The 12,410-nt window shown below is 41.4% G+C and overlaps 1 protein-coding gene across 1 annotated transcript in view; it reads right to left on the reverse strand.

Moving 5' to 3' along the window:
* The window catches only part of JAM2 (junctional adhesion molecule 2), a 49,780-nt gene that overhangs the window by 14,555 nt on the left and 22,815 nt on the right, over positions 1 to 12,410 (reverse strand). The window contains exons 2-4 of the mRNA XM_080919465.1: positions 6,892 to 6,960; positions 2,442 to 2,549; positions 746 to 898 (exon numbers count right to left, since the gene is read on the reverse strand). Of these exons, the coding sequence (XP_080775591.1) occupies positions 746 to 898; positions 2,442 to 2,549; positions 6,892 to 6,960 (330 nt within the window). The remainder of the gene's footprint in view (positions 1 to 745; positions 899 to 2,441; positions 2,550 to 6,891; positions 6,961 to 12,410) is intronic.

Consider the following 12,410-nt stretch of genomic DNA (forward strand, 5'->3'; position numbering starts at 1 on the left):
ATCCTGTAAGCCAGCCCCAATTAAATGCTTTCCTTTACAAAAAGTTGGATGACCATGAAGTCTCTTCAAAAACCCTAACTAAGACCATAGATAACTATTAATAATCTCAGGGAAACTCAGGACTGACCGTGTGAGCCAGAATTCTGACAGTCCCACAACATGGTCTCTCAGTAATTGAAATATAAAAAGTACTGTGAAGAAATCTGGAAGATGTAATTAAGATTTCAAATCCATTCCCTGTAATATAGAAATGCGGATATGGCCACACAATATGATGGTTTTAAGGATTTATTTATGTATATTTAATCTGTATGAGTATTTTGCCTGTATGAATGTAAATGCTTCAAATGCATGTAATGCTTATAAAGGCCAGAAGAGGGTAGCAGATCTTCGGGACTTGGGATGACAGAAGTTTGTGACCATCATGGAGATGCTGGGAAATGAACTTGGGCCAAACTGGGACATCTGTAGGAGCATCAAGTACTCTTAACCACTGCTGGCCCATTTCTCCAGACCTAGCATGGACTTTTTAAAGGCAGAGTTCATGCTGGCTAACTACTGAAGGAAGTGCCTACTAATTCAAAGTACAGAAAGGGTCTAGCAAGTGTCTGTTGTACTGACAATGAAAAGGCGGGGTGACAGGGAACATATGTAAGCTACTAAAAAGCAAACAAACAAAATCCTCTTTCCCCAGGGCTGGGGGATGGGGATGGGACAGCTGACAAACATTACGCATGTGCATTACCCAGTACTTCTAGCATGACTGTATCTTCCTGCAGGTTCTGGCCTTGCTCAGTCGGAGCGCTGACTTCACAGCGATACTCTCCAGCATCATTTCTTGTAACGTTTTTGATCCGTATATTGAAATCTATCATCTCAGCACGATCTTTAAACTCACCTTTTGGGCGGAAAAGACAATAAGATTAGAAATCATCAAGCAGCTTTCTATGTAGTATTCTAGATCCCATAATCTGAGCTTCATCCCTGAATTCCACATAGGGGAAGGAGAGCCAACTCCTGCAAGTTATCCTATGGTATACATTTCCCCATCCCTATATACATAAGTGTAATAATAAATAAAGTAAAATAAAATAAAATGGGGTTTTGTGTTATATGCAGGTGCCGGAATGGGCAGTTGTAGGAAATTAAAGTAATAATCCCTGTACTATTAGCCATTTGAAACATGTAAGTTCTATCCGAATGGAATAGACTCGGATGGCATATTTATTTTATTTGATTTTTGATACATAGTTTCAGCATGTAGCTTTGAGTGTCCTAGGACTCATTATGTAGATCTGCTTGGCCTTGAACTCATACAGCTTTGGATTCCTCTACCCGCTGAGTGACTGACTTTCAGTGGACATGATAGTTTGAATGAGAAATGTCCCTGACTTTGAATACTGGCCCTGTGTTTTGGGAGGTTATCGCGCAGATAGGAGGTGGAGCCTTGCTAGAAGAAATACATCACTGGACATGAGCCTCGAGGGATTAGGGCTTCACCCTATTCCTTTCTGTACATCCCTACTTTCTGTGTACAGGTAAAAACGTGATCAGCAAACTTCCTGCTCCAGCTGCCTTGCCTTCCCTGCTATGATGGACTGTGCCCCTCTGGAACTGTGAGCCAAAAATAAATGCTCTCTTCTTTAAGTTGCTTTTGCCATAGTATTTTGTCACAGCGACAGGAAAGTTACCAATACACAAAACGAATGCCATAGTTCATCCACCGCTATCACATGTTAACTAATAATAAATTATATGATCAGCAGGAAGAGTAGAGAGTGAAAGACATGTAGAAAAGTACATGCTAACAGTTATATCTAACTAATGGTCTAACTCTCCAAGCTCCATGGTATTTAGTAGTCCACAGCGCTAACTCTCCAGGCTTCTCAGTGGTGCTTGCTTTGTAGAAAGAATTGGTTAACAGGGTAAGGCTGTTGTTGCTGAGCAGGAACCCTGCATCCCAAGCTCATCTTTTGGTTTGCTCTGTTTGTTTGTCTTTTTGAGACAGGGTCTCTCTTTATAGTCCCGGACACCCTGTCACATAGACTACATTGGTCTTAAACTCACAGAGAGCATCCTCTTGCCCTCATTAGAGTGCTGAGATTAAAGACATGTGCCATCACGCCTGGCCATATCTCAGATCAGCTTTTTTCTCTTCCCCCTCTCTCAACAGTTTAATTTACTAGCCCAGCAAAAAATGATTGTATTTTGTGTTAAGCAACTAATGGTCCTAGGACTCAGGGAAGTTCACTCTGACAGAGTTTGCTCTGTCGAGTGTTCATAGCTGTGATATTTTAGTCTCAGACACTCCTCGCTTCATATCACACTCACAGAAACACGTTTTCAGTAATCAGTCCTCTCCTGTCCCCATTTCTAAGCTAAAGGAGGTGGCTGTCCCTGGTGTCTTCTCACTCTGGCCTCGTCCAGTCTATACTTCTTACCTTGGAGAGCCTGTTGATAGTAGACCAAGGAGACACCCTGTCCCAGCTTCTTCCACTCCAATCTGGAGGAAGTGGTCTTCTTTGGGGTTTTACAAGCTAAAATAGCCTCTAGGAACAATAGGAAAAAAAAATGTTCCTATGAGTTTGCACCTTATTTAACTAAAAACACATTAAAATGTCTTTAAATTGCTTTTCTTTTTGCATTTCTGTCTATCCACTCATTTCCACCCAGACATACAAACACATACACAGATACATTGTGCCAGTGGGTGCCACGAGTACTCAACCCAAAAATGAACTGGGAGCATGGCGGCTCTTCTCTGTGATAATGATGTGGCGTAATCCTGCTTTCTCTAGTTGTGGAATCTGGAGTTTCACATCTGAAATGCGATGGTAGCTCACAGAGTTGTGAGTCCTCAAAAGTAGCAGCATATGCAAAACACACGTGCCTAAACAGTGTTTGTGCTTTACAAACAGCTGAGTAATTAATTATTCACTTGTCATTTCCAATCTCGGCACCTGAGGGGTCTACAGTTTGCTAGAAGACGCAGGTAAAATAGTACCATTTTAGGCAGAAATTGATGGGCATCAATCGTGGCATCGAAGCCGTTAGGGCAGCTGTGGCTGACAGAGATCACACACCTCTGATCACAGCATACAAGAAACAGAGAGAGGCAAATCTCTGTGAATCCGGGACCAGCCTGGACTATTGAGCTAGTTCCAGGGCAGCCCAGGCTGCACAGAGAAAACAAGACACCCCAGAGGATCTTTCACTGAAAGAAAAGTTAGGTTAAACTTGTTTGCCTATGTCTGACTTTGATGTTACAGAACACCTGATGCTACTGTCTAACAGCCCTCATTATATATGCACAGTCGTGGACAAAATAACTATAGGCATGTGTTAGAAACCTGCAACACCGTGGTGATGGCTGAATGACCGATGGGTCGTTGTGGTTGTTATGTGGCCTTTGCTGTGTGTCTAAACTGTCAATTGTGCATCTGTTGACAGAAATAAAATGAAAGATAGTAGGAAACTCTCTGGGGGATAAAAAGGCAAGGAAAAAATAGATCTAGGATCTGTTTTGAGGATGCGTAAAGCTTTAAGCTTCCACACCACACAGAGTGATCATTTTCAGAGGTGTTTACAGCTATGCTACAAAGACAAATGTGTGCTAAGGGATCTGTCTGAGGAAACAGTTCTGTTCTGTTGATTAAGGAGAAAGGGTGGTAACTTCCGGAGGCTCAAGTTTTAGATAGGCTTCCTTCCCGTATTGTGTAGAGTTTTCCAACAATTACGCACACACCCACACTTGCCTTCACGATTTCTCCGTGACTTACTCCTATATCATTTTACACTGTGCCACATTATTTCGTATATTTAACCAGACACGCACACAAATACATCCCTTTGATGAGTTTCCCCTGACTCTCCCCCTCACTGTTCTGTGGGAAAACCTGAAGAAATCCATTAGAAAATGTGACCAATTTTTTTTTTCTCTCTACCTACTGGTTTGACTTCAGTCTTCTTCTCACCAAGCACATATAATGTGAAGAAGGGACCTAGCCACTTGTCCAAAATATGTTCAGTAATATTGTGTGGCCAACATTGTTCTTGAGCTGAAATCAGTGAGTAGAGAAAAGGAACCTTTGCCAGTTGGGATCTCACAGTCAGGCAGAGAAAGTCAGGCAAACAAGTCAACAAATCTGCTACAAGACAGAAGCAGCATCAGGGGACATGGAGGGCCACAGGGACAAGGACACAATGCACAAATCAAAGATGGCCTCTTTCAGGAGGTAATGTCAGACCAAAGCTTTTGAAGGCAGAGAACTGGGTTCTAACAGTCCTTGAGAAAGTGCCCTGCATAAGGGAGAGACAAGACCAAGGGCCCTCAGGCCTCAGCACCTTGACATGGGACAGTGACAGCGCTAGAATCATGGAGCTAACGCCTCAAGATAAAGAACCTAGATGCTAACTTTCCCTTTGCCTTCGACAGAACTTGAAACTGGCATAATTTCCCATATCGAGCTTCTTGGTTATGGACATGGGAGCTCATGGCACAGGCCACCAAGTCAGACCTTTGTTACTTAAAAGGCCTAAGATGATGTGACCCTCATACTCATGTCGGTGAAATGATAAAATAATGACTCCTGTCACAACTATAGATGTATAGCCATAAATATGCACACATACACATTTTTGGTTCATGTGATATCCTGCGTACTGCATTGCTCTATGAATGGTCTTCATTGTTTTCGTTCATGGGGGAAGTTAGTTTAAACTGTAAGCTTGTCTTGACATGATAGAAGTTCATACCAACACAAGTCTTATATTTATATTAGCTATATCTGAACTGAAATTTCACCTCTGTTTTGGATAGTAAAACAAACAGTTTTGGGCTAGAGAGATGGCTCAGTGGTTAAGAGCACTGGCTGCTCTTCCAGAGGTTCTGAGTTCAATTCCCAGCAACCCCATGGTGGCTCACAACCATCTGTAATGAGATCTGATGCCCTCTTCTGGTGTGTCTGAAGACAGCTACAGTGTACTTACATGTAATAAATAAATGACTCTTTAAAAAAACAGTTTTGATATAAATTATATTTTTTCACACAAGACACATTAATGAACAAGAAGGTGCAAACATTTTCTACTAAGGTGGACTATGTTGTCAAAACATCTGTTTAATTTCCACTGAAAAATGATTATTGTTTAAGAAATTGAGTATTGTAAAACATGTTAAACTCTGGTTAATAGCTTTCAGGCTCAGATGCTGTAGAGAGTTGCTCAGGAGATGGACAAACCCAGCAATGCTGCCCTGATTTCCAGCTTAATCTGCTTTTGGCAGCACCGTGGGAAGAGAGACAGACCAGCCGTCCAGAGGAGCAGGGATTAATTCACAATTTTTTTGACATCAGTGAATCATAAGAAGGAAAACCCCGAATGAAATATGTTTCACATTTACAAATCACAAAATGTCACTTCAAAAAAAAAAATACCCTTAAACAAAAATGTGTAAGAAACTACAAATCGATTTTTGCTCAATGGGGAGTCCAATTGTAATAAGCAAGGCACAGATAAAAATAGAACGAGAGTGTGCTGTAAGTGAAGGAGCAGAAACAAGGGAGGAAACAGTAAACACTTACTCTGGAGTCAGATTGACTCCCTCTCTCTCCCTCTCTGTATGTGTGTCCATCTGTCTGTCTGTCCATCTGTTTGTCCATCTGTCTGTGTGTGCACACATTAAACCCAGCTCCTTATACAGGATAAGCACTGGCCTTACCACAAAGTAATTTCTTGCTGAGCATAGTCACTTTATCACTGAGATTAACTTTTGATGGCAATAAATTATGGAAGGATTTTCTATATTAAAAATAAAGCAGGTCTTTAAAAAGTAAAGCCGAGTAGGTTCAGGACGTCACTCTGGAGTGGAGGAAGCGTTCTGAGTCTAGAGAGGGGTGGAGGTTTTAGGTCGTCTTGGATGTACCGAGTACCGCCGAAGTGTTTGCATTTTAAGACGTCAGATGGTGAAGCTGTGATAATTTTGCCTCAATGTTCCAAAAGTCATGTAAGAATAAAGGGTGGGATTTTGACATTTTAATAGAGATATTCAAACCCAGCCATGTACAGCCTGGGGCTAAGCCTGGGAAAGCGAGCAGAAGACAGAACTTCACTTTCTTTGACTCTGGAGGTCATGCCTCTCTGGCATGCTGCCCAGTGCAGCTTGCCCTCCCGTGAGTGCGCCAGACATCAAATCACTCTTGGGCGTTTACTTCCTCTTAGCCACCTTCCTCATGTGAAACTGACCCACGCTGAAGTGTGTTGTCTTAGCTTAATTATGTAATACATTACAACGAAGAGTAGCCAAGAGGGTTTTCTTTTACCATCTAATCGTGTTCTGCCCAGGCGACCTAATAGAGCATCCAAGCAACCCTTATCTTGCTTATCTTTGAAGACTGTATGCCTGAAAGCCAAAAGTTCCTCTGCAGGTGAACAGAGCAAAACCTGGTTGGCTAGAAGAGGGCTGCCAGAGTGGCCACTGGAGAAGCTCCAAGTATGAGGTAAATGCCATCAGCAGAACCAGACAGACTGTACAAGAAAGAAAAATAAGATGTAAGCAGGCAGTAAGATGGCTCAGAGTTAAAAAGCTCACTACAGAAACCCAGAGTCCTGAGTTTGATCCTTGGAACCACATAAGATAAAAGACAAACCTGACTCCACAAAGTTTTTCCTCACTGAATGCCCTCCCCCAAGACAGACAGACAGACAGACAGACAGACAGACAGACAGACACACACACACACACACACACACACACACATACACACACACGGCCGGGGGGGGGGGAGTAAGCAGAAGATCTAAAACTTAGGTAGCATCATATAGCATCATGTATATAACATCATCATGAGGCATGTAAACAGATCAATCCAGTTAAACCTGTAAATGCTATACCTTGGTACTCTATTACTGTAACTTCTTGACGGTGGTGTTTTGATGCAGAAAATCCATTTGCCTTATGATCTGAAAGAGTAAAATCAACGGATAGTCAATATGGCAGTTTGCTTTCAAATATTTCATTGGGATACAGCGTTTCACAAAGCCAGCCTAAACTGAGGAGCAATTGTTATGTAATTCATACCATATAAAACATAAAATAGAAAAACCAGGAAAGCATGCCACACAAGTCACTTCCTTTCTTTATGGTGGCTTACGCTTTTAGATATTTTCCAAACAGAATAGACATCAGAAACTTCACTCTCTCTCCTCAGCCCCTCTGAAAACAAGCATGTCCTTAATTTACCTTATTATGCAGTATAGTATCCTCCCACCCATTCATGCATCTACCCACCCACCATCCGCCCTCCCATCCATTTATCTACTCACCCACCCATCTATCTGCCCACATAGTTATCCACCTATCCATCCATTCACCCTCCCACTCATTCACGGAATCACCCATCTAATCACCCACTTACCTCCTCATCAACCTACCCATCGATCTCTCCACCCACAATCTATCTACCTACCTCCCATTCATCCACCCACTCACACACTCATCCCCCCATCCACTCACTTACATACATATCCATGTGTCCATCCATCCATCCATCCATCCATCCATCCATCCATCCATCCATCCATCCATCCATTCACCCATCCACTCATACATACATTCAGAAATAACTTGTTAGAGAAGACTTAACTATCTTTTTTTTAGTCTTTTATCTTCTCATTGACTCAATTACCACTTTTTGCAAAAACAACCACAACAACCCCCTCCTATAAAATCCTTCACAAATCCTCATCGCCAGCTCTGATAGCTCTTCTGGGATGAAGCAGGCAAGCCTCTCTTTTTACTAAACACCTATCTCTCATTTAGCGACTTCCACCACAAATCCGTGAGCAAACGTAACATGTCAGCTTGGATGCAAACTTTCCCTTATTTCTACAGATTCAATTACAGTGAAAAGCATCACAACACACAGGGTCACTCCTGTCAGAATCTTGCACTTGGCCCGGGGTACACCTATCTTTGCATCCACGCAGGCTGAGCATTCTGCCACCCACTTCAACGCTTTGGATGATTTGTACTTTTTGCTCTTTGCCCTTTATTGCATTCATCAATGTTCCTGGTCTCAAGAGAACATTTAAATACCCCAAATCAAGCAAGAGAAAAATAGGGCACCTCTTGACTCATCACCTTAAAAAAAAAACCAAAAACAAGATAAAACAAAAACCCACTGATCAGGATAGACGTGGAAAAACTGGACAGCTTAGGCAAGCGTTTGAGAGAAATTACCATTAAAATACACCTGCTTCCCAGACATGAGGTAGACAGAGGAAGTGAGTTAGCAAGCACAGATCTTGATATAGCCTCGAGTAAAATAATGATGGCTAACATGTATTAAGTATTCATATATGTCAGGCAAACATCCCTAGTGCTTCCTAAGTATATACTCATTTAATGCCTAAAAATTATCTGTGGTTATAGATTGAGTATGAAATGCTCCCCCCGGGACAGATACCCAGCATGCAGTTGTATTTTGGAAAGCCCTGGAAATTTTATTGGGTGTGGCCTAGCTTCGGGCAATTAGTCACGGGGTGGGGTATTGGAGCTAAGTTGCCCTTGGCCACTTTCTGTCTCCTGCTTTCGGTTTCCTGTCCACCATGGGATGAAGAAGGTCGTTCATCCCATAACAGTGCTGCCTTAAGGTTCTGCCCAAGCTCTTCAGGCCAACCACAAAACTATGAACCAAAATGAAATGCTCCTGCCTCAAAGTTTTTCTCAAGTATTTGGTTACAGCCATGCTCGTGCCCAACGGTTAAGAACCTTGGGAATCTCAGAAGGCTCTTGGCCAGGGGTTCTCAATGCTATGACCTTTGAGGTCAGATTGTTTCTTGTAGGAGTTTATACCATCTCTGGCTTTAATACAAGTATCACCCTGCCCATTGTCCTGACATCTAAAACTGTAGAGATGGACAAATAAATCTGGATTCTTGGAAGTGTGGTGTGGAAATCATTCCCGGTTGAAAACCCTGCTCCAGATAGGCTAGCTTCACAGACATGTATAGAATAAGCCATGAGACTGAAGGAGAGCAGAGAATTGTGAGCTCTTTTAAAGTTTTTAAAGTTCTATTTTAAAGTTCTTGGGAAGTTCATAATGATGAAAGGTAATTTATTACATTTCTGGGGAGGGGAAAGAACTCATGTGAGGTGGCTTCTTCTCTTTTGCTTATTTTTTCTTCTTAGTCCTAAGGGACATGACCATTAAGGAGTAGGAAGCAGCAGGCCACTGTGCTCAGTGATGGAAAGGAGTCAGGGCCACCAAAGAGTCATTTCAAACAACCCTTTTGACACCTGTATTTCAAGAAGTGTGAAAAAGGTCCGGGGAATCGCTTCACGTCTCTTTTCTGCATTTCCCATGGATTTCCTTCACACACAATCTGGTTTTCCTTCTTCCCACATTCCCCTCAAGCTTCTCCCCTCCGCTCCCCCTCCCAGATCTCCTTTTTCCACCACCTTCTCTCTCTCTCCCCAGTTGTATTCTCTAGATTTCAAAGACAGAGCCTAAACCTTCAGAGAGCAGAAGCTGGGTCCAGACTATAGCTAAACCAGATTTTCATAAATGAGCTTAGGAGTATGTAGGGCCTTCTTGTGATATCTTCCATTTAATGATGAAAGCTCTGGATATTTCTGTAAGAATTATGACTCCAAACTTGAAGGATTTTTAAACTTTCAAAAGACACTTTGAAACATCTGACTTAGTGTCCCACAGCAGATCTGGATCATGACTAACCAGTCTTGTCGAGTTTTGAAACATGTCACTGGACTTTTTAGACAAAACAATAAAGACTAATAGTCTCTGGAAACCAGCTAAGGGGAAATCTGAGTGAAAACGGAAGAGCTAATCTTTGCTCCGTTTACATTGTCTTGGCTTTGAACTCTGAACACTCCACACACCTACTGAGAGTGTTTATTTTCTTCAGCTGCCTTGAAGATTTTCATTTATCCAGGAACATGTCAATACACTCCGAGGCTGAGAGAGTTGGAAGCTAACTTATATGACCCATAACAGGAACATGGTTTTTCTTTTTCTTTGTTATGGTCTATTCCAATTTTCTACTTACTAAATCTTTTGAAAACACATTTTTCTTAATTTCAAAGATCGCTAAAAGTTCTGTGGAAAATAACTTCATTCACAACATGTACTCACTCATAAATTTTACATGTACGTATTTGAAAATTTAAAACTTTTATGAATTTATCAGTTCTTTCATTTTAATTGTGGAGTTAATCTAGTAGTCCTACAATTGCATACATTAAGAAGGATTACATACACATATAAAATAAAATATAATCATATCCATCTCCATGGACTCGACTCCCCTCTGACTCTTCCTGTATCCCTAAAACATATCCTTCCCCTCCCAACTTCATGTACCGTGTGTGTGTGTGTGTGTGTGTGTGTGTGTGTGTGTGTCTGTGTCTGTGAACTGGTGAGCTGAGCTTGATTCTAGAACCCCATGGTAGAAGGATAAAACAGACACACATGTACATACACACACACACACACACACACACACACACACACACATACACAATGAAAAGGTCTTACTTTGGTCAGTAACAGACTTGGGTTGTGTTTTATATACTTAGTCTTCCCACAAATCTGGACTTTCTTTGTGCTGTAGTTTTGAGTGGACATGATAATAAGAAAACAGCCAACTGACAGCAGTGGCAATGGAAATCTCTTCAGATGTTTATCCTGATGAGCACGGGTATTCTTTTCCTGCCTCTCTCTGCGCTGTGCTACTGAGGCTGGGGTCTTCCAGATTTTAAGTTGTCCCTTTGATTACACTGCAGATCCAGTCATGAACATCCCAAACAACCGTGTCACCTCAAGCATGACAAGTGCACTTGACCGCTCAGTATATGGCACCAAAAAAACTTTGCTACTGTCTTTAAATATTTGATCTGAGTGAATTTCAAAAAATTGGGATCATCTTCTAGTTGCACACACTAGCCTGATGTCCTTGATCGTTTCGGGACAAACATCCTAAAGTCCTAGATATTCAAATGCGTGCAGATACTCATCAAGCCATTTTTAAAAAATCTGTTTGTTTGACCTGCCCAAGCACCTGTCTGTTTTGTGTGTGCTCACAGATGGAGGTGTAGGATCATTTTTTTTTTTTTTTTTTATGAGAGTACGTCAGAGAACTGCCTTTATCAAAAGAAAAGGGAAATTATAACCCTTGGATTTACAAGAAATGAAGGTTAGTAGCTAAGTGTGCGTGATCTTCGCCTGCAGATCACAAACATGACAGTCAAACAATGCCAGGCCATTGTTTCCAAGTTCTGCACTTTAAAATAAATGGCTCTTGTTCTTTTGGTTTCCTGAAGACTAATCAAAGGAAACCTGAAGCAACAATAAGCAGGGCGGTTTCCCTTGGCTTTCAGATGCCTTCTGGAAGTATTTCTGTCAGTAGGCTTTGATTGGTACCACATGTGTGACATGGAAAGGCTCCGATTCTTTGTCTTCATCTTACCAGAGACTTACAACAAAAAAATAATTCGCAACCTTCTGTGTTAAAGATCAAAGTTTGATAGAACTCATGGATGTACACATAAACTCATTGCTCATGTAAGATCCTCAGTGTTTTAAAGGTGGAATTATCAGAGTCTTTGGAGACCACTTCATCTATTCAAGCCCTATGGTAGTCAGTCTGGGGAGCTAAATAAATAAATAGCAAGCCCATACCTATATGTACTGTGAAAGACAGCATAAAATAGAATCTTTCTTAAACTAGGCACATAGCTAGGTTAAAAGCATGTCTGCCTAGCATATATAGGGCCCTTGGTTTAAATCCCTACTACTATGAAGAAATAAAAAAGGAAAACACTATTCTTGAAATGTTTACAAAGAATGTGCTTATACGGAGGTCCTCGATACCCCATGTCCAGGGTCTTTGTTGATACCAAGGCCAAGATTGGTCCCAATGAGTGTCCCTTAATTAGACTCTATTTTATGTCTGCTGCTTCAGAAAAATGTTGAAAACAATAATAAAGCTAATGCAGGATAAATGCTGGTCCAAAGATGAATCTGACAGGATGTTAATATTAGAGAATATTTTGACAATAAAATAACTTGTATTAACTGCTTTAAACCATTTGAAGACATTTGGGCTGTTATCAGTGACCTTGAAATTGCTTTATTATGACACAGAAGTGGAACTCAGAGGCCACTGAGGGTGTAAAACAGCACTGAGCAGGGGTGTGGGCAGGTAGGGTTTGGTAGGAGGGAGAAGCGCTTTCTTGCATCTGATACCTAAGTGACTTTTTTTTTTTAGGATTTGTTTAATGTATGAGTATTTTGCCTTTATGTATAGATGAGCACTGTGTGTATGCCTGCTGATGCTTCTGGAGATCAGAAGAGGACACAGAATTCCTTAGACTTGGACTTTCAGGTGAC

The sequence above is a fragment of the Micromys minutus genome, assembly GCF_963924665.1.
Source record: "Micromys minutus genome assembly, chromosome: 7".
Classification (NCBI taxonomy): domain Eukaryota; kingdom Metazoa; phylum Chordata; class Mammalia; order Rodentia; family Muridae; genus Micromys; species Micromys minutus.